Source organism: Carya illinoinensis, chromosome 13 (assembly GCF_018687715.1).
Source record: "Carya illinoinensis cultivar Pawnee chromosome 13, C.illinoinensisPawnee_v1, whole genome shotgun sequence".
Taxonomy (NCBI): Eukaryota; Viridiplantae; Streptophyta; class Magnoliopsida; order Fagales; family Juglandaceae; genus Carya; species Carya illinoinensis.
Window position 1 is genome coordinate 28,307,558 of NC_056764.1, and position 25,207 is coordinate 28,332,764.

Consider the following 25,207-nt stretch of genomic DNA (forward strand, 5'->3'; position numbering starts at 1 on the left):
ACTCAAGCAATCATCCTATCCTTGCCAATATAGCACTGGCTATTCTCATATCTACTATTGCTTCTGAGTCGGCATTCGGCATTGGGGTTGTGTGTTGATTTATTTCAAAGCTCCTTGCCCCAAAAAAATAGTTGAAACTCTTATTTACACTCAACTAATCACTCAAAATTAGTTGAAAGCTCTCTCTATTAATTAATGGAAGATGCTAAAAGCTATAAGCTGGAAAATGGTAAGATTCATTTAGAAATATCATATATTTTCATGTGGTCTTTTTAATAATTACATTTTTAACATAATTTTTTCCTCATGTAGAGAGAACTTTAAATAATGTTTTGAATATAGACAGCTGAAGAATACTAGGTATTGTACTTTCTTGATCAATTGGGGTTTGTACTCATGACATATATTGAAATTCAAGCAACTTTCCATTTCCTTTGTTGTGTTGTCCAGAAATATAGTAAGAACACGTCCATTGCTGTCTTCTTATGGTGATTTGGGTGTTTTTATTTTTCCTCTAGAATTTTTGGCCTTTTGATAGTGATTTGGGCAGTTTGATTCTCTCTATTTTGGTAATATTGTGCAGTTCTTTTATGAATTTGAAGTTTGTGAGACTCAGAAAAATGGAGTTTTTGATGACGTCGGTAGTGCTGCTTGTATCTCATATGCTAATTCTATTCGAAACTCAAATTCAGAATTTCGACTCAAAAATCACCAAACGGGAGGAGTTCATTTTCGGGCCGGGTTGAAAGGCTCAAATTCGGGTCGGGTGAACAGTCTTACATGCAACAAATTGTAAGGAGGAATCAAATGGGAACAAAACTCGTATACCTTTGCCAACACAAAGGTGCAAAGACAGACAAATTGTCATTCTCAATCACACATACTAATATAGCAGATTTTAAGTGGTTAATAAATCAAACGCCTTAAAATATATCACACCACCCAGTCGATGTGACTAAATATGACAAATTATATTATGCAAACTTGTGATCTTGATTATAAGTAATTCAGCCTCATTAGGATTTAACATGAAACTCCCTTGTGTCTTCAATCCCATGAAAGAGGATTCTATTTTATTTCTGAAGTATAAATCATGTGAATCTTTCCCTTGTCATCATTTTGTATACAAAATTAGGATGTATTGTATAACTTCTGCGCATACAACATCAAATGTTTGCTGGGAATAAAATGTGTTTAGATTAAAGTGTCATTTAACATCAAAGATAATAATAATATGTCCCATGAGTTTGTCCTCTCATTTTGACCGTTGATGTATTAAATTTTTTTTTCTCTACTTAATGTTTAAGAAAATAACTTTGTATTGGTGTATTTTTTTTTTAAATATGTAAATATGTTTAAAAAATGTAAAATAAAATAAAATTTGTACTAGTGGGCACGATCAGTGATCAAAACTGGGAGGCAGACTAGCGCCACCCTATAAAGATTTTAATTAACTGTTGCTGACAATTCCAAGTCTTTACAGAACTGAAATCCGAAGCTATTGGTATTGGTAAAGGAAGAAATAAAATTCTGAATTTCTTTCAGAAACCACATCCCTCCACACTTCTACTAATGCAAGTCAAAGTATGAATTTTAATATAACCCTGTAAATTGTATTCAAAGCCAGGAACCAGAAAAACCCGGTTTTTTAAGGCAACCCTAGAAAAACTGGCCGGAGAGAAAAAATAAAAATAAAAAATAAAATCAACTCTTTCTACTCTATATATACTCAGACCCAAAAAAAAAAAAAAAAAAAAATCAATAATTGACGCACAAGAGAAAATGATAACATACTATATGCACACAAAAATAACAGACAACCGGACTGCCTGCATAAGCAACAAGCTCACACGCACACCAGTATACTCAACTAGCAGCTGTAGTACATAAAATGCAACGCATACGACGCACACCCGACTGCGAACCTTCATCATGACTATCATCATCATCATCATCTACATCACCGTTATCATACTCATAGTCTAAAGGCTCCCGAGAAGTGGTTCCATACTCTTTCTTGCCGCCAACATTATAGGTAGAATCCATAAGACAGTTCGTGTGATAAGCATGACAGCAAAAGAAAACGATGACTGATACATTTTGAATAGAGAAGGGATCAAAACACATGCAACACCTTGCACCCCCCTTAGTTTTAGACTTAACCTCCGCGGTTCTTACACTAGATGATTTTTCAGTCACCTGAGAAGACATACTGCTGTTCCTCTTTGCCCGTGCTTCATCTTCTTCGTTGCTCAAGTAAATCCCATGTCTTGCCTCTTTGTAGTATTTAACCAAGAGGTTGACACAATCAGCCTATCACAATCACAGTAAAATTCCAGGCATTTCATACTGCTATTTGAATAAAATGCAACGATGATATGCGAAACAAGGGAGTACCTTGAGAATATCATTGCAACCATGTCTTAGAGATGTTTCAGTCCTGTAATCGGTAATGATCTTGACAAGTCTATCCCTAAGCCTGAATGAAGCAAAGAAAAAAAGGAGAAATTACACCCGGTTCCAACAGTGAAGGATTTGATGCTTCAGAACACGTCATACTGAAGTTCTTATCTTTTGGTGACGTGGAATCTTACCAAGGAAAAGCCCTCCAGACCAACCCCTAAGAGAAAACCCCAGATAGACATGACTCTACCCACCAGAATATATCAAGCAATCTTGGAGAATTCCAAGACTGTCCTTTACCTACTAGGCCACACCCTGACGGGTGATGTTTATTGATGTTACAGGGGAAAAACACATTTTTTTTTTTATATATAAGCAGGGGAAAAACACCATATTCTAGTCGATTTGGGGGCATATAAAGTGTAAAAATAATTAAATACCATAACCATCAACAAGAACATTTTTGAATAATTGAAGACAACATAACATGCATGCTAACAGCATTTTACTCACAAAACAATAAGTTCCAATAAGTTACTCCTCTTTTTTCCTTTCCTCATTCAATTTCTTTCAGATGGGACAAGGGGAAGGGGCAGGGTGGCAGGATGATAAGCATTTAAGATCACTACTTGACAGAGTTGTTAGATGAAAACAATCAAAGCTCCTGAAAAACATGAAACAAGGTCTGGGAATGTACGAAACCACAACAATTCACAAAATCTATTGCATCTTCAAAATATTGAGCTGCTCCTGGCACCGAGATATGTATTTATCATTAATATTCAAGAAAAACTACAGTTTTAAGAGGGAAGAGGAGAGAAAGGAGCTACAGGAAGAAATTCAGTATCACTCTGCTCTTACTAACCGAGGTATCTCCAAGCCATTGGGAACCATATTTACAATATAGAGAGGATCAAGATTTCCAACCGTGTGCTCCAACAAAACACCGACCTGGTATTAGCAAGAGCAATTTTAGAAAAACTTCTCAAAGAAAAAATAAGAAATATTCATCTGCATGTCAATCCATACATTGACTCAGGTGAATATGTTTGATACATACCATTTCAGGTTTGTGAAGACATTGCTTTATTAATTCTTCCCAAAGGTCATCATCATGCTGCATGGTCACAAACTCTACAGCCTGTGCCAATGATAATGCTTGCCTCATCACAATGCCAAACTTCAAAATTAACCGAACTATAAATAAAATTCCCAAACAACATGCAAAGTACCTCCTCTATATCCCCTAAGTTATTTATAATGACAGCAAGGGCTTGTTTAGAATTTCCCATTCTTCCCAGGATGAATACTTGTTCCCTTAGAAGATCTCTTCTGACGCAAATTTCATATGCCTGAGATTTGATTTCAGAGAATTAATTTATAAAACTATACATAAATTACTGAAACTGACCATGTGTTGAAGATTCAAACCTTTTCAAGTGTATAATGTTGACTACTACGAAGAAAAGGAAGTAACATCTTTGGGTCATAGTCTGCATAAAGCTCCACCTACCACGGTAAAACAAAGGACAAGAAATCTTCAGACAAGCTGTGTGTGTACTCAAATTTGTTTAACTGCACAAAATGCTGCAATGACCAGATCCAAGATCTTGAGAAAGTAGGGAAAGAAAAAGATCCAATCCAACACTATAGTTACCAATCTGCAATGATCGTATAAGACAATATCAGGGATAAGCATCATGAGAGAAGAACCCCTATTTCATTCTCTGACTACCACTAAGGTCAGACTATGGCTCCACCCGTCTCAAGGGAGCGCCTATGATTTTCATCCATTTGGCCCCACAAATAAGGGTACTTCTATGGTTATGCCCAAATAGAGTACCAACCTCTGGCATCCATCCCTTCCCCCCTCCCTCCCTCTCTCTTGCCCTTTATGCGCAACGGAACAATTCAAAATTGCTTCTTGGTTTCATATTGATCTAGCTAGGAAAATAGGTCAGAAAAATGAGGCATATAAATAATAATGAGAGGGCTTATCCATGGATAAGCTTTGCAAAATAGTTTTTTGATTGGCACAGGGTGTCCAGGAACAGCATCCCGACTAATCCCAAATGGGCACAGGCCCTCGGCAAGGAATTTTCAGCAAGTGCGGTAATTCAAGGGAAAAATACCCCAGTCCGATGGCCCCTCTAGATTGTTTACATCCAAGGGGATTTGAACCTTAGACCTGGAGAGATCACACTCCCAAGCCTAAGGCCTTTACCACTTGAGCCAACCCCTAAGAGTTAACTTTGCAAAATAATCTTGTGTACTCTCTTTTTCTCACTTAATCGTAAAATAATTGGTTTCAAAATCATGCCCTAGGACAGCTTAATTGACCACACACCCTAAATTGGAACTTGGTGCTAGTGTCAACTCAAACAAAGGCCAATTGGGTGGTTCAATTTGCTTCACAAGTCAATCCTATCTGGTAATTGAAGCACTACTTTCTTTAAGGATGCAAGTCGAAAAGGAAAATCATATATAGTTACATTCAAATACCTAATATTTTTTTCTAGGATTCAAGTATTTCTTAATCACTTTAATGAAAACAAAACTCCGGAACTAATTTTCAGATATCTGTACTTTAATTTACAAAAAAAGAAAAAGTGATAACATTCATAAACCAACATGCCAAAATATGCATCTGAAAGTTTAAAAAAATGGCATCTGTGATTTAAAATTTCTAACAGGCTGCAAGAGACTCAAAGAGGTCATAAAGAAAGAGCCGTGCAAGAAAATTCATGGTCTAGTTCAGTATAAATACATCATGGCTCATGAGGATAAATCAAGATGATTTGACGATCAAAACATTTTACCTAATTGATATGTCTGCAGTTATGTTTTAAACATGAACATGATATTTAAAACTAAATTAGATATTTGTATCTTCACTGGTAAACAGAGTTCAAAGCAAAATGTGGTTCAGCTTTTCTCACTACCTGCATGTCATGAAAATCCTTTCCAGAATGTGGATTTACTTCAAATAATGAATGGAGGTATAGGTGCAGGAAATATCTATGATCATGCTTATTGCTGGCGTTCAGAAGTTGTGAAACAACTTCAGATGGACTGATCAAGTCCTTATTTTGTATAAATAACGGAACTGCATGCTTGCAATCTATCATCATAAGTTGCACAACCTACATTGCAATTGGTAACATAAAAAGTAGTTAGAGATCTTATAATGGCATTAAAATGGGAAGCGTGTAACAGAAACTAGCATGCCTAACAGGAAAAACGGAAATAAATCATCCATTTACTTTTTCATATTTTGCAATTTATATGTTTCCAAACCCACATATTCAAGAATTAGGCTCCATTGAGTTCAATAGTGTCACAAAGTATCTCCATGAGAGCAATCACCTGATTAATGATATATAGCAGAGCCAGCTATGTTGTTCCTAAAAATCTATAAAATGGCCTATTAATATGCAACAAATATTGAACTGACAAAAATTTCTACTTGGAAAACAATGATAACAGCAAACATAGAAACCTATAGATAGACTAGTAACATGATAAGAATTTCAGCTGATTTTTCATTGACATACCTTTTCACGAATTGCATGATGCAAGTTATATTTTTCGATGAAGTCAAAGACTTCTGGCTTCATAAGCTGAATGTGATACCCAAAATAATTAAGAACAATGTAGCCAATTTGTTAGAACATAAAACAGGGGCGCAGCACCATAATTTTCCAAAGAATTTAACATAAACATTTTATCTAGTATCTTAAATTCTGGTGTTGGATGTTTGTAAATAAATATTCCACATGCATCAGTAACACTTACATCGGCATAGATTGAAAAGGCTTTCTCATATTGCCCATCTATTATATACAACTGTGCTAGTGCCTGACAGAGAAAAGGAATCCATAAATAATAAAATTAAGTGATCAATATATATAGGAAGCCCGTGGTATTAATAGAGGAAAAAAAAAAAAAAAAAAAAGAATGAAAAGAAAAAGAGAGAATGTGTATGTTTGTCTGATGGACCTCTTTGAGCGGATCAGTCATGGATGAAGTATTAAGCTGAGGTTCAATGGCCGAAATAACAGGCAATGCAGAATAAATCACACGTGGCCAAGATTTGACAGTTGACAAGAGATCCTCATGGAAAGAAGGATTTGTAGCCAAAGCTACAAGAGCAACCTATAGCACAAAAACAACAAGAAATCTTTAATTCCAAGTTGTCACGTTAGAAAGAAAACAGAAAGATATCAAAGATCTTTAGGCACAATATTTTTTCCTAAAGGACCTCATAAGCAGTATCACGCAGTCTTGGGTTTTCTGTTGGTATGTATGGAACCAACACAGGAAGCTGACGGAGATGAGCAAAGTGGAAGACCCATCTGAAAAAAGAATCAGCCCACGACCAGTTAGATGAATGGTACAAACAACAATGAGTATAAGGCAGGCAGTACCTTTCCCATGCTGAAGCAGATCCTCGCAATAATTTGGGACACAAAGATGCAGCTTCAGCATATTTCCTTTCCACAATCAAATGATCGAGATACCTAGATCCCACCTACACATATAGCGGCCATATTGGTCAAACTATGTCATGAAGCATATACGGAAGGCAAATATTGGAAATGTTGAGGCAATAAGGTAATCAACTAACAAAATACTATTATATCACAGTGCAAAAAAAGCGAAAGAGTCATCTTAAATATATATTTATCCCTAAAAACTTATTACTATACTGAATGAAATAAAATGATTTTGAATTAACCAAAACTAGTACCCTGTGACTCAATATGGGCTTACTCCAATACTCTCAATTCAGAGAGGAAAGGTAATAAATCAAGTATCAGGATGTGGTATCTTATGCTATGCCACAGCCAAATTTTGAAAAATTGAAAAAAAAAGAAAAAGGAAAACCCACACTTCTGTGGTGTCTACAGAAAGTTATAGCTCTAGATAGGGAAAAAAAGATGAATATACAAAGATTCACTAGCATAAAAAACACAAGCATAAACACATGCTACATCCACAGGCTCATGTATGTTCCATGTAAATGAGATGAAATTGAATATAACCGCAACCAGAACATATTGAAAATACCTCGTCAAGTAGCTCACTCCGTCCTTGACCAGCTTCAACAGCTGCCAAAGCTTTTTCATGCCACCCATGTTGAAGAAGCCAAGCAATATGATCTTCGGTGTCCCTAACAATAATTAGTGCATTTTAAGTTATATGCATATTTGCAACACTACATGGACTGTTAGCAATAGAAGAATTTTATAAAAAACATTTTATACACTACTTAAAAGAAGCAAGTTAACATTTCATAATTCAAGACCTTCTATCAACACAACCAAAGACCTTAGAAAACTAAGGTTAAATTGTAGCGTTATAACTTATAACTTCATTAAAAATTCAACAGAACCCATCAAATCCCTTGAAAATTTTACCAAAGTAATTATTTGTTACTAACTAATATCACATACCTAAATTTTTAAATCCATGACATTAATTTGACTCTGGATTTACAACTAATTTCAATATCCTTTTTTCTTCATTCAAGACACTCATATACCAGTATGACAATATGAACAGAGATGATGCATTTAACTTATAAAAAGGAAACAGAGATGATGCATTTAATGTATAAAGACAATTGCATAATAATCAACCTTAATATCAATTTCTTGTTATCGAACTTCTGTCTTCACGGTGATTGTTTCTCTCTAGGATACCCCTTATATCATTCATTTCTTGTATAGAACCGTCTGCTTTAGTAACATGCATCTCTTTTTCTGCCGTTTGTGTTCTTGTGCATGTTAACTTATTGTGGAGCAGGAGCCAGTAAGACCTGGGCTTTGTTTGTTTACTGAAAAAATTATTGGAACTCCTTTCAAGAAGAAAGTTTCTCCTTTATATTAAGAGCAATGCTACATACAGTCCCCATTTGAGGACTGCAATTTCTTTAAAAAAATTTAAAATTACTAAAATATCATTCCTAAAATGATGCTTTTTCTCTTTTAATAAAAGGCCTGCATATGCAGTCCTCACTTGAGGACTACAAATAGAATTTCTCTTATATTAATATTCTCAAACTCTCTCCGTACACATTCCCCGTGCTTGCATGCATGCCACCATCCCCCACTCCGGCGCCCCTCGCTGGAGTTGATTCCCTCTCCCTCCCTGTTACCCTTCCCCCTCCACCCCCTTCCCCTTCCTTTTTCTTCTTTCCCTCCCCCTCTTTCAATATCTACCCTTCCCAACTACGATGGAAGGTAGTAGGCAATTTACTGTGGAATCAAAAACCTTCATCTTCTTGAAGATGGGTGTAAACTGTTTTCGTATGATTGAGAAAAGCAGACATATGGCTATTTTCCTCCTCATCAACGGGACAGCGGCTTCATGGGTGGTTAAAATGGTGGTAGAAGCCACCGAGACTAGGTGACGTGAAAACTTCTTCAAAAAGCTGAGGTTGGTAATGGGGTCCTCACCCTTCAACTCCTTAGAAATGCTAGGGGCTGTTACCTTCAATTGGAGGAGTTCAACAATGGCAGGAGAAGAGGCTCTTTAATCATCCCTAAAGGTGCCAAGAGTTGCGGCTGGGAGGATTGTGCCTACAATCTCAGAAAAGTAGCCGAATGTGTGGTGGTGCACTTCGAGGGTGCTCCGTTTCGGGATGGGAAGTCGGTTTCTTACGCCGCGGTCTTGTCTGGTGCTGCGGCAAAGTGCAACTCTGCCATGGCGTCGACGGAAGGGAAACTTGGTCACTACCCAGTGGACCTGGAGGGGCTTTCTGACAAGAGTACAAAGCTAGGAGAAATTGAAGGGATTTTCTGGAATGTCAAAGCTAAACTTTCGGGTGTACTTCAGGAAGTTGCCCTTTTGATGAAAAAAGTAGATATGGGTCTGCGCATGGCGATGGGACTGGGCAGGGAGGCCATTGAGTTTATGTCTGTTGCACTCCCGAAAGCTTCAGAGGATTTATTTCCCAAAATGGGAAGGCAAATCTCTGCTAGGGCAGAGAAAAGGGATTATAACATGCCTTCGTCAAGCACTGGGCCAAAAGGACCTTCATTAGGCTCTGGGCTCAATGGGCCTTTGAGCCCTTAGAGGGTTAAAAGCCCTCAACCCCCTCACTCACCAGCACGAGCTTTAAGCCCTCAGCCCCCTCACTCTCAAGCCGGCCCTTCTACTCGGATTGGGCCTGCAACCCAGCAGCACAACTCCCAAGTCATGCCAGCCCATCACCTCGGCAGCCCTAAGGCTCAACCCGGCAGCACTTCACCTCGGGTCTAAATCTCCCCCTCAGGCTCGAGCAGCCAAACCTAGCCGGCAACATCGCCAGCAGCATAGACAGCACCGACGACCCTCTTCAAACCTACCGGCAACAACAGTACGCAGCTTTTGACAAAGTCGTCTGGAGAGGAAAACGAAGCCACCATCGTTTCTCAAGCCTCCGGAGGATGGGCGCCACCATAGAAAGGACCGATCTGCCCACCGGAGTCCCTGGCTGTCATCTGCTTTCGCGGGAAGAAGTCTACACCCTTCCAGTGGTCTGCATAGGCCCCTCCTTGATGGAAGCTTCCGAGTTTCCTTCTAGAATTCTCTATACAGTTGAGGAAGAGGTAGAACTTGGCTCCGAAGAGGAGGAAGAAGAGGAGGGAGAACGAGGGTCAAGTCACGTAGTGCCTTTCACTAAAATGGGGAACAAAGGGGATGATCCTAGTCCCATTTGTTCTCTGTCCCCAACACTACCGTGGCCTGACCCACAGACAGATTGGGTGCTAAAGAAGGTAGAAGACATTCGACATTGTGCAGGGATCTCTTGCGTTGGCTTCGAGGACCAACTGACAGTGCTTTTCACAGCCATTGCAGTAGAGCAGTCTCACATTCACCGCTCTGCCAACAAAAGAGAAAGGGAATTAAAGAGACTCTCATGCTCCGTAAATTATGGCTCTCGGGAAGGAAGCACTAGTAGGGAGAGGATTATCGATAGGGTGAACCTAGGTGATCCATGAAACCCAAGATCCTTTCATGAAATGTTCGGGGTTTAAATAAAACCCGAACAAACGCTTTAGAGTGAAGAACTTAATCCGGGATTGGAAGGCTGACATCGTTTGTTTACAGGAGACCAAATTGAAGTATGTGGATAGGAAAATTATTAGAAGCTTATGGAATTGTGCTTATGCGGGATGGACTAGCTTGCTTTCCAAGGGTGCATCAAGGGGCATTATTGTAATGTGGGACAAGAGAGTCGTTGATTTGGTGGAGGAATCCATTGGTGAGTTCGTGGTTGCATGTTCCTTCAAGTTTTTGGAGGACGGGTTTGGATGGGGCTTTGCATGCGTTTATGGCCTGAACAATGACAATAGCAGGAAGCTTCTTTGGGATGAGATTGCTGGTTTGTGCGATTGGTGGGAGGGCCCTTGGTGGGAGGGCCCTTGGTGCATTGGAGGTGATTTCAATACCACTTTATTCTCGAGTGAAAGGTCAGGGTCACTAATTCGGGGTCAGCCATGGCCAACTTCTCAGCCTTACTCTTCGAGCTGGGTTTCATTGATCTCCCCTTAGCTGGGGGCGACTACACTTGCTCAAATGGGAGGGCATGGTCTCGCCTGGACAAATTTGTTGTCTTCCCCTCCTGGAAGAGACACTTCCCCACCCTATGTCAAAAATGCCTCCCCACGCTTTGCTCAGATCACTTTCCACTTTTGTTGGACTGCGGGGGTCTTCATGAGGGGCGGAGACACTTCAAATTCGAGAATATGTGGTTGAAGACGGAGGGATTTATGGACAAAATCAGATCTTGGTGGTCCTCCTATCAGATTTCGAGCACCCCAGTTTTGTCTTAGCCGGGAAACTAACCTTGAAAAATGATCTGAGGACATAGAACAAGGAAATTTTTGGGAACCTAAATGATCAAAGAGAAAAAAAAAATTCAGGAACTGCAGAGATTCGAGGATAAAGAAGTGATGGGGGCCCTCACGGCAGATGAGAAAGAAAGGAAAACGGTGGCAGTAGCTAAATTGGAAAAAATCACGCTTATGGAGGAGATATCATGGAGACAAAAATCACAGGCCCTTGGGTTGAAAGAAAGGGACAAGTGCACTAAATTTTTCCATCGTGTTGCCAACTCTCATCGACAAACCAACGCCATCGAAGTCCTACACACCGAAGGGAGGATTATCTCTAACAGGGTAGCCATTAAAGAACACATCGTTCACTTTTATGATCAGCTTCTTAAAGAACAACACCCCTGGCGGCCTAAGGTAGATGGGCTAACTTTCGACTCTATCGATGCATCAAGTGCAGCGTGGTTGGAAAAGCTGTTCGAAGAGGAGGAGGTGTTTAAGGTTCTAAAAGGGATGGAAAAAGACAAGGCCCCAGGCCTCGACGGTTTCACAATGGCTTTCTTTCAAGCTAGCTAGGACATTGTCAAAGAGGATATTATGAAGATATTTCTCGAATTTCACTCTTTCTTGAAATTTGAGAAAAGTCTCAATGCCTCTTTCATCGCCCTTATTCCAAAAAGGGCAAGGTTGGTTGAGGTGCAGACTTTCGCCCCATCAGCTTGGTGGGTGGGGTCTACAAAATCATTTCCAAAGTGTTAGCCCGGAGGATTAGTGCAATTATGGGGAAGATTATACCAAAGTCCCAAAACGCCTTTGTGAAAGGGAGGCAAATTCTTGATTCCGTCCTTATTGCTAACGAATGTCTGGAAAGCCGGGCTAAAGCCAGCACTCGAGGTATTTTATGCAAGTTGGATATGGAGAAAGCTTTCAATCATGTAAATTAGGACTTCTTGATGTACATACTTGGCAAGTATGGCTTTAGGGAAAGGTGGTGCCAATGGATGAAACATTGTATCACTACCGTCAGATTTTCTATCTTGGTGAATGGCTCTCCTGAAGGTTTTTTCAATAGCTCTCGGGGTCTACGGCAAGGGGACCCTTTATCACCTCTTCTCTTCATTTTAGTAATGGATGTCCTAAGTAGAATGTTGAATGGAATGGTAGAGGGTGGTTTCATCTCAGGCTTCTCAGTGCGCGGCTCCACCCATGGTAATCTCTCAATTTCCCATCGTCTCTTGATGACATATTGAAATTTTTGCGAGCCAGACCCTAATCATATTCGCTCCCTAAGGGCTCTTTTGCTCTGTTTTGAAGCCGTCTCTAGACTCAAGATCAATCTTTCAAAATCTGAAATTGTTCAAGTCGGAGAGGTGGATAATCTAAGTGAATTGACTGATTTTCTGGGCTGCAAGGTGTCATCCTTGCCTATGAAGTATCTTGGTCTCTCTCTGGGGGCCCCTCATAAATCCAAGACTATGTGGGATGGGGTGGTCGAGAAAATCGAACGCAAACTTTCGCGACTCTACCTATCCAAAGTTGGCAGAGTCACTCTTATTAAGAGCACACTTTCTAACCTTCCCACATATTTTATCTCCTTATTCCCCTTGCCTGCAGGTGTGGCACATAGATTGGAGAAGACCTTTCGTGATTTCCTATGGGATAGTTCAGAGGACATGAAAAAATTCCATTTGATCAGATGGGATAAGGTATTCACACCTATGGCTAATGGCGGATTGAGGCTCCACAACTTGAGAACTTTCAATAAGGCTCTACTTGGCAAATGGTTATGGAGATACCACAGGGAAAGAGACGCCCTTTGGAGGGAAATAATCAATGGTAAATATAGGAGCTTACGGGGAGGTTGGTGCTCCAATGCAGTAAGAGGGGTTTATGGCGTGGGTTTGTGGAAATTTATATGCACTGGTTGGGAAGTTTTTCTTACTAATTGCAGGATGGCGGTGGGAAGAGGCAACCAAGTTAGCTTCTGGCACGACACTTGGTGTGGCAAGGTAGCCCTGAAGATCACTTTTCCTTCTCTATTCAGGATTGCGTCCGATAAGGAGGCCACAGTTGCTGACAATATGAACAGCTCCTCTAACTTCACCCATTGGTCAGTAAGATTCACTCGAGCAGCACAAGATTAGGAGTTGGGAGACATTGCTGACTTTTACAGCGCGTTACAAGGGTTGAATCCACATGCTGATGGAGAAGATCATCTACTCTGGTCGCCCACAGGGAATAAGCGTTTCTCAGTGCGTTCCTTAAACAAGGTACTTTCGGCACACCCCCTCCACTGCATTCCCTTGGAAGTGCATTTGGAGGACTAAGGTTCCTCTAAAAAGTGGCCTTCTTCGGTTGGCTAGCATCCCATGGGAGTATTCTGACTATTGATAAACTGAGAAGACGTGGCCTCTACCTAACAGATTGGTGCTTTATGTGCAAACACAACAGTGAGACAGCAGATCATCTACTCCTCATTGCGAAGCAGTTATGGCCTTATGGGATGACATCTTCACAAGGCTAGGCTTGGCATGGGTAATGCCTAGAAAGGTGATTGAACTATTGGCATGTTGGAGAGGAATTCGGGGAAAGGGGCAGATTGCAGATAGGTGGACAATGGTGCCACTTTGTCTAATGTGGTGCACTTGGAACGAAAGGAATAGTCGCTGTTTTGAGGATAGGGAGCGTTCCCCGGAAGGGTTTAGGGATTTCTTTTACCACACTCTAGTATTATGGGCTTCTTCTATTGTACTGAATGGCACTTCCTTCACTGAACTTTATGCTACTCTTCGCAACTCTTAGACTGTAGCTAGGCTCTTTGTATACCCCCTGTGTACTCGGGCATTGCCCTTTTCATGATTTAATATATTTGCTTTTACTTATCAAAAAAAATATATCGATTTCTTTTTCCGTGTGTTCATCGTGATGACCAAATCAATCCTTATATCCCACCAAATTTATACTGTGGAAATACACCATCCTTGTAGTTTCTAATCTATAAGGAATCTACAAAATAAGAAACAACCATACTAACCTTGGTTTTGCAATAACTACATCCTTTGGGGATACAATATAATACAATGGCTCATCACCTGCAGCCCATTGACCGCCAGCATAGCTGCTACCTACATTGACAAAAAGTATTACACCAATTTAAATATTAATAGTCTTATGTGCATAAATATGAATGTCACTGACAAAGACATTAACCTGAGAAAGGAGCATGAGCTAGGGAATAGTCCTTTGCCTTGTAATGCTCAAAACCATGAACAGGCAGGGCATCTGTTGAAAGTTCATCATTACTCCATGTTACTATGCGTACTTCTGGTCTCTGTGCATGTCCCTGGTCATAATTACATTTTCCCATGTCAGAAAATTTCATTGGTACATTTCCCATGACGTAATCACACCTTCCCCAGAAATTCATATGAATCAGGAGAGATATAAACCAAGAAGTAGTTTCGATAAGAGCAACAAACTTGCAATAAATATATTTTCCAACACAGAAATTACCACAAATTTTATAATTAACGAAGTACAAATAGTACCAAAAGATTGTTACAATAAAATAGACAGAACAAATAATTTAAACAATTAAAGGGGAGAAAACTCATCTTATACTTTTCCATCAAAAGGACAGTTTAAGAACTCGTAAAGAAAGTATAGGAGTTACAAAAACCAATATCAAGATGGCTCAGATTCAGAAGAAACTTTCTACAATTAAAATTGATGCTTTAGCTTCAAGAATTATATAAATAAAATATTTCATACAAGGCAAGGGAGAAAGTACCTGCCGTGATGGAAGGTTGCTACTAAATTGCTTCTCCCCATCTTCTTCCCCAGGAATATATGCTAGAACAACCAAAGTGTCACCAAAGGGAGCAACTCCTGAAATGAAATAGCTGGTTTGGAAAGATGCCACAATATCCACCTGGTTCATACTTGGCATTGGAACATGTCTATATGTCCCATTAGTTACTCTATGTTGATTCGTTCTAATGGATGCAATTTTTATGGATGTTCCCCAGCCAATGACCAAGAGAGTGTCATCCTGAAAGAGATGAGAAGGAGGTAAGCCAAACCAAAATTTTTGGAAACAACAAAACACTTATGCATAGTGCATGTATTCACATACACAAATATACGCAAAGATAGATATGCGTAAGTGTGCATGCTGTAGTAGCCGTTGAGACTATTGCTGCAAGCCTGAAACAACTGCACTGGCTTGCATTAAGCATTTCCTAATACAAAGCCCATTAATCTTGGACAAACCTGCCAAACTAAGTGAGGAACCAAAAGTTCAGGATGTGGGCTTCCTCTTGGTCTTTCAATAAATGTTATACGCTGATCATCTGCAGTGTCATAAACTTTCACGCCTGCATCATTAGCCCAAGCAATGAGACTTGTTCTCCATTTCACCGCATGAATTGGACCTTCACCAGAATGCAAAACCTAGAAAACAGATATATTTTATTTTAGTTTCAAGAAACCAAAAGATGCAAAGCATTTTTCCCATACTATTAGCCAGCACACTAGTACAGACCTGATCACGATAGCCTAGCCATTTCTTGGTATTATAATATAAATGACCTGCTAAACCACCAGCTACAAATCTTCTTGACGTTTTTCTTGCATAATCTGGGTCCAGAGCAATAGCTTTCATCGGACGATGATACTCAAACTTCATTTTCTCATCAGTGAAAAGACTGTTTATTACAACAGATCCATCATCAGAACAGCTTCCTACATATTCTCCTTCCATATCGAAGCTAAGGTCATTGACAGCTGCTTTATGAGCATGGAATTCCTTAACCTGTGAAGAAGAAAATAAACTAAATACTTCAAACCTAAAGCATACAATTTTGCTTTCAAAAATTAATATTTTGCAATCATCTATCAGCTGAATCAGAATAAGAAGTAAGGCTCAAAAGCTCAATTTTTGTATAAGTGATGCAATTTTATTAAAAGCGGACAGGGGCACAACCCAAGTACGCAAGAAACACACACAATAGGATATGCCCAACTAGCAAAGAAAGAAAAAGAGCAAAATACTAGAAATTCAGATAGCTAGAGAATTGGGAGATGTTGTGAGAAACCATTCAAACATAGTGGAAGTTGAATATTATGGTTTTTAACTCTTTCAACATACCAACAACTTTATTTCCTGCTAGGGTATAACCCACTGAACATCAAAAGTGATGAAAATCACTGCCCACAATTCCATAGCCAACTCAAAATGTAGTAGAAGATGAGGCATAATCTCCACTGAGAAACCTAAGGGAGCCCCTTTTTACAATAGCTGACAATATTTTACTCAATGCCTACACCACATTGACAAAGAGTAAAGGGGATAAAAGAACCCCTCTCAATCCTTGTGAGCTGTTAAAGAAGCCTAAGGGGGTGTCATTTATCCATGCCCATAGAAATACAATGTGCCATCCACTCACACCATCTCTTCCAAAAGCTGTTATCTCCACAGTATATATAACAAGAAGCCTCAATTCACATGATCGTATGCCTTCTCCATATCCAATTTACGGAGCACACCTAAAGTCCCTATCAAGTTATAATATCAAGGCATTCGTTAGTTGTGAGAACTGAGTCTAAAATTGTCGCTCCTTGATGAAAGATTATGAGATCTTGAGACAATCTTCGCCAGCACTGTCTTCAACCCCTTAGTAAGAACTTTTGCCATGATTTTGTAAACAATACCTACTACTCTAATAGGATGAAAGTCCTTAATATCAACCACCCCAAATATCTTGGGAATAAGGGTGACAAAGGTAGCATTGAGGCTCTCCTCAAACTTGCATCAAGCATAGAAATCATGCAGTACATTTATTCCAAAACCTCCCAAAAAGTTTGAGAAAAGGCTAATGAGGAATCATCATGGCTTGGGACCATATCACCATCTATAGCCTTCACCACCTCAAAAACTTTCCTAAGAGGCTTTTTCCAAACACATCAAACCCTCCAAACCCTCTTCACCAATAGAATCAACGCTAGGACCACCGAACTTGAGCCTCTGCAAGAACAGTGCAGATAAAGACAGTTGTAGAATTTCAAGATATGCTCCCTAACTTGTGTTGTATGAAGAATTTTTTTTTTTTTTTTTTTTTTATCGGTAAACAAATTTATTGATCAAAAGAAGGCAAATGCCCAAGTATACGGGACATATACAAGAGCAATGCCTAAGCGTGCTAGTTTAAAGATACAAGTGCTGTGCGAAGAAAATTATCAACTAGTAACTCTCTTTTTTACAAGTAAAAGTGCTCCACTAATAACTAGAGAATCAAACGTGTTGTTTTTGCAGTTCAAATTGGCCAGCAGATGGAAAAATTTTGTATTCTGGTCTTGCTCGTGCCGAAGAGCACCTGATTTTCAGTCTTTTAAGCATGTTTTCTCTTGGAGAATAATCATTTCAACTCACTAGAAACCTCAGACCTTCTCATCAACTCAGCCAGATCAAGTGCATTCTTTTGCAAGAATACCCAGTTCTCCGTAAAGTGTTGCTTCCTTTCCCTAACATGGCCAAACATCTCCATTCCATTTTTCCAATATAATTTCAGGGATTTCATTGCTAGCCAAGACATAATTGGGGAAACTTGAAAATTAAAGCATCTCCACCACTATTTCAACATGGCCACATACTTCTTGACATTGGTGTTCATCCCTCTTTTTCTAGCCTCTCACATTACAAGATAAAACCTTAGGCTTCATTCTCAAAAAGATGACCCAACCCCTCTACTGCTGCCACTACAAGGATTACCTCCCTCGTAAAGATAATTAACAGAGCATTTTAACCACTTCTAACTCTCATTTCCTTCTAATTATGGTTCTAGAAGAAGAATGAGGGATTTGATAGAAGTTTGTAGGTGCAGCAAGTCTCAAGGGAAATAAACAGTGCCATAGTAACTTGCTACAAAACCCTCACAGAACATGCTCATGGAGTTAATAAAATCCTTTCACCTTCTATAAAATCCACTCCAAACATTTTGGTGAAGGAGATACAAACTCCTCTTCTACAACTCAACAGTTTATTGATTCAACGAAACTTGAACCATGCCAGGAATACGCAATTAAATTTGATAAAGTAAGCCCCTTCTTATCTATGCAACATGCTTTGCCTCAACAATTCCAGCTTGATCCTCACTGTGGCCTTTTCCCTTACTCTTCGCTATTTGAGGAGCCTTCTCTAAGGCCACAGATAATGTCCCACTTAATCAACCTTCCCACTTTAGCCCAAATGATGCTCACCTATGACAGAGGAAACACCCTCCACTGAAAACTCGTTTGGAGGCGCTTCCAAGAATAGAACTCGGCGCAAGCACCTCCATTGGCAATGTTTGTGCAAGACTCTATGCTGAAAAAATTTGGATCCACTCCATACTTTAGCCGAAGATGTTAAGACTATAAGTTCACATATGCATTAAGACTCTAACAATGTAAAGTAAGTGATAACTAACACTTTTTTTTAATTGGCACTAGGTGTCCGGAACAGCGTCCCAACTAATCCCGTGATAACTAACACTAAGCCAGGTCCATTTCAGTTTAAAAAATATGTTCAAAGGCTTTTTGCTTTTTGTGAAAGGTAAACTGCCACCAAAGGCCATGTGGATGACTCTTTAGACTCCAATAAGAAACTCTAATGAAACAAGCACTGCAGTTCCCGTTAAATCCATTGGCATCTAAATAGGATGGTAAATAGCAAATAATATTAAGTTTATATGGTGAGAAATGATTCGATTAGTTTTATAGATATATATATATATATATATAACTACTCATTGAGTCATTTCTCACAATATAGACTTAATACTTTTTTAATAAGTAAATGATTTTATTAAATAATGAAAGGCATAGCCCAAGTACACAAGGAGATATACAAAGGTTCGCCCTATCTATGTGGATGCAATAGAGACGAGAAAATCATGTAGATCGAAGCCATTAAAATCTATAGCTATGACCCAAGTACATAGAGTTCTAATAAAAAATGCTTTTAGTTCCTCTATTTAACTCTCCTTGTCTTCAAAAGTCTAATCATTGCGCTCCTACCACAAACCCCACAGAATGCATATAGGGATCATTTTCCACACAGCTTTAATTTGTTGAATGCCTCTTATATTTGTCCAGCTAGCCAAAAGTGCAACCATTGTCATGGGCATAATTCAAGCTAACTCTAGTCTACTGAACACCTCATTCCATAACACTCTAGCTGTCTCACAATGTAGAAGGAGATGATCCACAAACTCACCACATTTCTTACACATGCAGCACCAATCCGCTATGATCACCCTACGTTTCCTCGAGTTATCGGTTGTGAGGATCTTACCCAAGGAAGCTGTCTAGGTGAAAAATGCCGCTTTAAGAGGCACCTTATGTCGCCAAATCCTTCTCCATGGAGAAACTAAGTATTCAGCTCATGTGTGAGAGACTTTTACCTGCGGGTATCCACCACAACATATCATCTCACTGGTTGCTCGGTTTTGTGGAGTACAATAGGCTGGAAAAGTCCTCAAAGCTGCCCACTTCCCAATCTTGGGCTGCCCTGCTGAAACTAATATTCCATTGGATTTGCTCCCTTGATATCACCATGACTTCAGCCACTGAAACTTCTTTTTCACATGCAACCCAAAAAACAGAAGGAAATAAATCCTTTAGTGCATTATCGCCACACCATATATCGCTCTAGAATTTAATCCAGAGCCCTCACCTACAACAAATCTTGTGTGTCGAGTAAAGACCCCCATTCTCATCTTGTGTGCTTCCAAATTCCCACTCCATAAGCCTCTCTCACTTCTTTAGTACACTAGCCCCCTCCCCCCCCCCCCCAAAAAAAAAAAACACCCCCCCAACACAAATCTCCATATTTTCTCTCAATCACCAACTTCGATAGGGCTTCCGGTTCCTTATTATATCTCCACAATCATTTTCAAGAATTGCCCGATTAAAAGTTCTCATATTTCTAATACCCAACCCACCAAAGGAGATTAGGGAACATACCTTATCCCAGCTAACTAGATGGAATTTGAACTCCTAGCCCACTACACTCCTTAAGAAATCATGCTGAAGTTTCTCAATTTGAGACGCCACACTTGCTAGAATAAGGAATAGACAGAGAGTAAGTTGCTAAATTAGACAACGTACTCTTAATTAATGTAATCCTACCAATTTTCAATAGGTACATTCTCTTCCATCCTACCAATGTCCTCTCTATTTTCTCGATCACCATGTCCCATATCGCAATCACTCTTGAGGCAGCCCCCAAGGGGAGCCAAGGTAAGTCATAGGAAGAGAGGAAACTTTACACCCCAGTGTGCTAGCCAACTGTCTTATATTATTAACACCTCCAATTGATACCATCCCTGATTTGTCAAAGTTCACTTTCAACCCTAGACTTATGTAACATACAAACCTAGAATAAGACCTTAGATTAATTCAGTTGGAAATTATTTATTTATGTTATTATTTTATTTATTCATTTTATTATTTACTTATTTATCTTCAGTTGCTTATAATTATTTATTTGTTAAATGAGATAATAAACCAGATTAATTAGAGTTTTTAGGTGGTTTCCTTTTATCTTGTATTCTCTGTTATTATCGGATAGGTTTAAAATTTTTTGAAAAGATTCTAAGATCAGAACCAAATCAGATCTAGCTAATCTCCTGAGAACTCTAGATAATCTCCTAAAAACTCACGTAAAACCCTTCCCCTCACATTTATAAAATCCCACCAGACCCTCAAATTAATCATTCAAAAATTTAGTTGACAAAGAGGAAAAAAAATACTCATACCAGCCCAACGTAACAGCTCCTACAAACCTGGAAAACCACTCTCACAGCCAACCGAGGCAACCAACTCGCCGGAAACCGCCACAGAAAGTGCCGACCAGCCCATTCCCGTCGAACCCACTCCCTTCCGGTAAGCCCACACCAGAATCTTCTCTCTTCCTCCCTTCTTGGTTTCAGTTTGACAGATTTCTCTCTCTCTCTCTCTCTCTCTCTCTCTCTCTCTCTCTCTCTCTCTCTCTCTCTCTCTCTCTCTCTCTCTCTCTCTCTCTCTCTCTCTCTCTCTCTCTCTCTCTCTATTGTATTGCACCACCTTTCCGAGAAGGCCAGTAGTGTCGCCGATCACTCCCAACCACCCCGAGTCGTCGTTGCCTCAGTTTCCTCTCGGTCACGAGCTACGACGTGAGTTTTCGGAAGCAGCGCTAAGATGTAAATAATATGATCATATAAATGTATGCGTAATGTAAATATTATAATTGGGTATGATAATATGATATGGTTTTGATGGTTATCTACGTTGCGCTAAAAGCCAAATCAAGGTTTGATTGCTTTCACGAACTTCTATGAATTACGATGATTTACATGAAAGTAAGCCTATATATGTTATGCTATTATGGATTGTTGATTGATGAATTGAATATTCCTAAAATCACATGGAAGCCATGATATGATCATATAATAATTTAAGATAAGTATGCTATGAATTAAAATAGCTAGATCATGCATGCTTCATTCATGTAGTACTTAGACCATGTAAGCCATGTATTGTTCATGCAATAACTTAAGACAAGCATGCCATGTAATAAATAGCCAGATCATGTATACCATGTTCATGTAGTTCTCAGATCATGCATGCCATGAAATGTCATAAAATGATTAAATCATGTTAGGCCATGTCATGCTATGCTATACCATGTACAAGAATATATCATGTTATGCCATGCCATGTACAAGAATATATTATGTTATGCCATGCCATGTACAAGAATATGACATGCTAGAAAAGTCTGTGAAGTACAAGAAAATTATCATGCATTAAGAAAGATAAACATTTTAAAGTAACATGGACCCAAGCGTGTTTACCACAAGTTATGCTAAGACGGTACCACGGACTCAAGCGTGGTTACCACAAGTTAAGTGAAACACAGACTCAAGCGTGTTTCACTCCATGTCATGCAAGTTAAGTGAACATGGACCCAAACATGTTTCACTCCATGTTATGCAAGATAAGTAAAACACGGACTCAAGCGTGTTTCACTCCATGTTATGTAAGTCAAGTGAAACACGGACTCAATCGTGTTTCACTACATGACAAGTTATGGGATGCCATGGACTTAAGCGTGGTTTACCATGAAATAAGTATAATTCAAAATAAACAAGCTACTCATGCATTCACGCTGCATGTTTACCATGATTATGAATGTTTCCGCTCATGTTAATCTATGAATGTTATATGAAAGTTATGATAAGGCTTTAAAAATCAAATTTATGCTAAGCTAGATAGTATTATACGGTATGATGTACTATTTACTGAGTATTCAACTCATTTTTGTTGCTTGTCTTTTTGTTTTCTTCTATGTTGATTGCCACAGATGGTGATTATGATGATGCAGAGCTGGATGGTCAGGAGTAGTTTTAGTATAAAGACTTACAGATGAATAAGTGTCATTTACACAAGGATTAAGTTTTCTTTTATGTCATTTCAATAGCTAGTCTTGTTTAAGACTAGCTCATGTTTTGCTTTATTCAGTTTCAAGTTTCAAGACTATTTATATCCTTTCAATTAAGTTTTTTCTTTTATAAATGAGGTATTTCAGAATAATGAGTCTCTTTACCGGGCATTTTGTCATGTATGTTAGTAGCGTCTCTATCCTACGGGAATGGGGTGTTACAACTTAATATTATCCAAGTGAAGAACAAAGTCCTTTGGTTTAAACTGATTCGCTAATGACATGGTCCAGTTTGTACAATGAGAAAGATCTGTTCTAAAGATAGAAATCAAATAAGAGAATGTTTGGATAGGCAAATAATTCTCGAAACTTCTCAAAATCTTATTCCCAAATATCACTCAAATACAAAACACATTTCAATTTCAATTTTCAACTTTTTCATCTAATCATTACCTAATAATTATCCAACCATAAAAATCAATACAACTTTTACAAACTTCAAAACAGAATACAAAAATCAATACAACTTTTACAAATTTCAAAACAAAAATAATATTAAAAAATTATATCCAAACATTTTTTAACCTCATAATATTTTTAATCATTTTTTTTCTCTTTCCTTTCCCAAAACCCAATAAAACACCTTCACTTAAACTATTTCACTATTATTCCCCAAATTTTGAGATACTCCAGGTGTATGCCCTAAGACTCATTAGATCAATGATCGCATGGACTTTAACAGATTAACAGTGTTAAATCAAATAGTAGCAGCTACAATGTTCAATGCGCCAGTCGGAATTTGATGCTTTAGCAAATGGCCATAGTTTTTTCCCATCAGATCAAAGCACAACAACATTATCAACTTGTGTCAAATGGTTCGTTTAAGAAACTCACTGAATCTAGAATCCCAAAAAACATCTCATTTATGACTCCAATGCTGAATTCTAACACCCAACAGAGTTCAAGAAAAATAGAGATGAAAAAAGCTCCAAATTTAATCCGGAAAAATTCAGAATTTCCTATAATCCAAAAAAGAATAGCTAATCTCGGAAAAATAATTACAAAATGGGTAAAAATAAACGCGATTAGCAAAATCGTCGCTGACCTGGTTCCCAAGAAAATCGAGGATGTGGACGGTGCCGCCGTGGGTACCGAGAGCGATCATGCGCTCAGCGACTGCGATACACGACGCCGTATCGCTCGCCAGCAGGGCCGGTATACTGCCCCCCATTCTCTGGTACTTAAGCCTCGGCTCATCTTCTTCCTCCTCCTCTTCTTCTTCTTCCTCGTCGTCTTCTTCTTCTCTCTCATCGTCTCCCTCGACGCCGTTCTCCGAGGGAATCGGAGCCATTTGGAGAGGAGTTCCGGGTGTCTTCGTCTTCGAGAGGTACGGAAAGAGAAAATAATTGAGAGAGAGAGAGGGAGAGAGGGAGGTGTTTTGAGCTTTTTCGTTAAAATCAATAGGTTATTTCCTCCTACGAAGCTTATGGTCAGCCTCTATTATTTATTTGCAAAACAACAAAACGAGTGATGACGAAGGATGCCCTCCCACTACTCTCCTCTCCTGAGTCTCCTCCATCTCTCTCTGTTTCCTCTTTTTTGGTTCTCATCTTTTATATATTTAGGTCAGGTCACTGCCGAATGACGTTGTTGCTCTAGAATTTGCCAGCTACCCACTTAATTATGAAAAATCAGTCTCATTCTACATTTATGATGGTCCAACAAAAATAAAAAGTATATTTTTAAGTTTTTATTTTTTAAAATTTGCACATTAAAATATCAAAACTTTATATTCATTTTGTATATTCTTAATTTACTCTCGCGTACTTCTTTTAAAAAAATATAAAATTTATCATGAAAAATTGATTTTTTTATGTGGGTTCAAAGTATTTCTTACTTTTTTTTTCAAATAATGTGTACAGAATTTACATATTTTAAAACTATATAAATTATTTCCATTCTAAGTATTGTACCATTTATAAGACATTATAATATACATGAGGTTATACTAATGATCACAACCATCTTCATTCCATAGAATGATAGAAAGGATTACCTCAAACTCAATATGTGATATAGTTCCCCCACAAAAATGGACTATATTAAGTTGACATTTTAAAGCCCATTTAGGCATTGACTCCACAAAGTTGTGAACATGATGATACCCAAGGAAGTGTCACCTCCAAATGTTGATATTGCTGAGGAAATGAAAAGTAAGGCCAATGCGGGAATTAGGTAATTGGAGGGATAGAAGTCACCATGCATAAAGAAGATAATGGGTTAATATGAAAGGGGATAATGAGATAAGTAGAATGATAAGTTTGTGGTTTTATATTTTAACCATTTTTCAAAGAAATTTATTTATTTGCAAGCTTGCTTATTGACACATTTTTTGTGTAGAAGTTTACCTAACCAACTAACATGAAAAACAGTTGTGTTCTAAGTTTTTTTCAGTCCCCAATAAGTGATGTGCTTATAGATCTTGACTTGTAAGCAAAATAATTATTTTCAAAATTCATTC

The 25,207-nt window shown here is 38.6% G+C and overlaps 1 protein-coding gene across 1 annotated transcript; it reads right to left on the reverse strand.

Moving 5' to 3' along the window:
- Positions 1-1,570: 1,570 nt before the first annotated feature.
- On the reverse strand, positions 1,571-24,267 carry LOC122291713 (vacuolar protein sorting-associated protein 41 homolog). The gene is made up of 19 exons (XM_043099608.1): positions 23,792-24,267; positions 15,769-16,038; positions 15,498-15,677; positions 15,016-15,276; positions 14,436-14,568; positions 14,260-14,350; positions 7,474-7,576; positions 6,831-6,934; positions 6,665-6,758; positions 6,403-6,558; positions 6,199-6,261; positions 5,958-6,023; positions 5,346-5,546; positions 3,835-3,912; positions 3,636-3,755; positions 3,464-3,544; positions 3,269-3,354; positions 2,398-2,479; positions 1,571-2,313 (listed from the first exon to the last, which is right to left on the reverse strand). The coding sequence occupies exons 1-19, from the start codon at positions 24,035-24,037 to the stop codon at positions 1,867-1,869; spliced, it is 2,862 nt and encodes a 953-aa protein (XP_042955542.1). The 5' UTR covers positions 24,038-24,267; the 3' UTR covers positions 1,571-1,866.
- Between the last annotated feature and the right edge of the window lie 940 nt (positions 24,268-25,207).

What these genes read in the sequence shown, in the direction of transcription:
- LOC122291713 (XM_043099608.1), bottom strand. Translation starts at nt 24,037, where the DNA reads ATGGCTCCGATTCCCTCGGAGAACGGCGTCGAGGGAGACGATGAGAGA. An exon ending in ATCATGCAATTCGTGAAAAG is followed by an intron (nt 5,547 to 5,957) that starts GTATGTCAATGA and finishes ATTGCAATGTAG; the next exon opens with GTTGTGCAACTTATGATGAT. An exon ending in AATGGCTTGGAGATACCTCG is followed by an intron (nt 2,480 to 3,268) that starts GTTAGTAAGAGC and finishes TGCTTCATTCAG; the next exon opens with GCTTAGGGATAGACTTGTCA.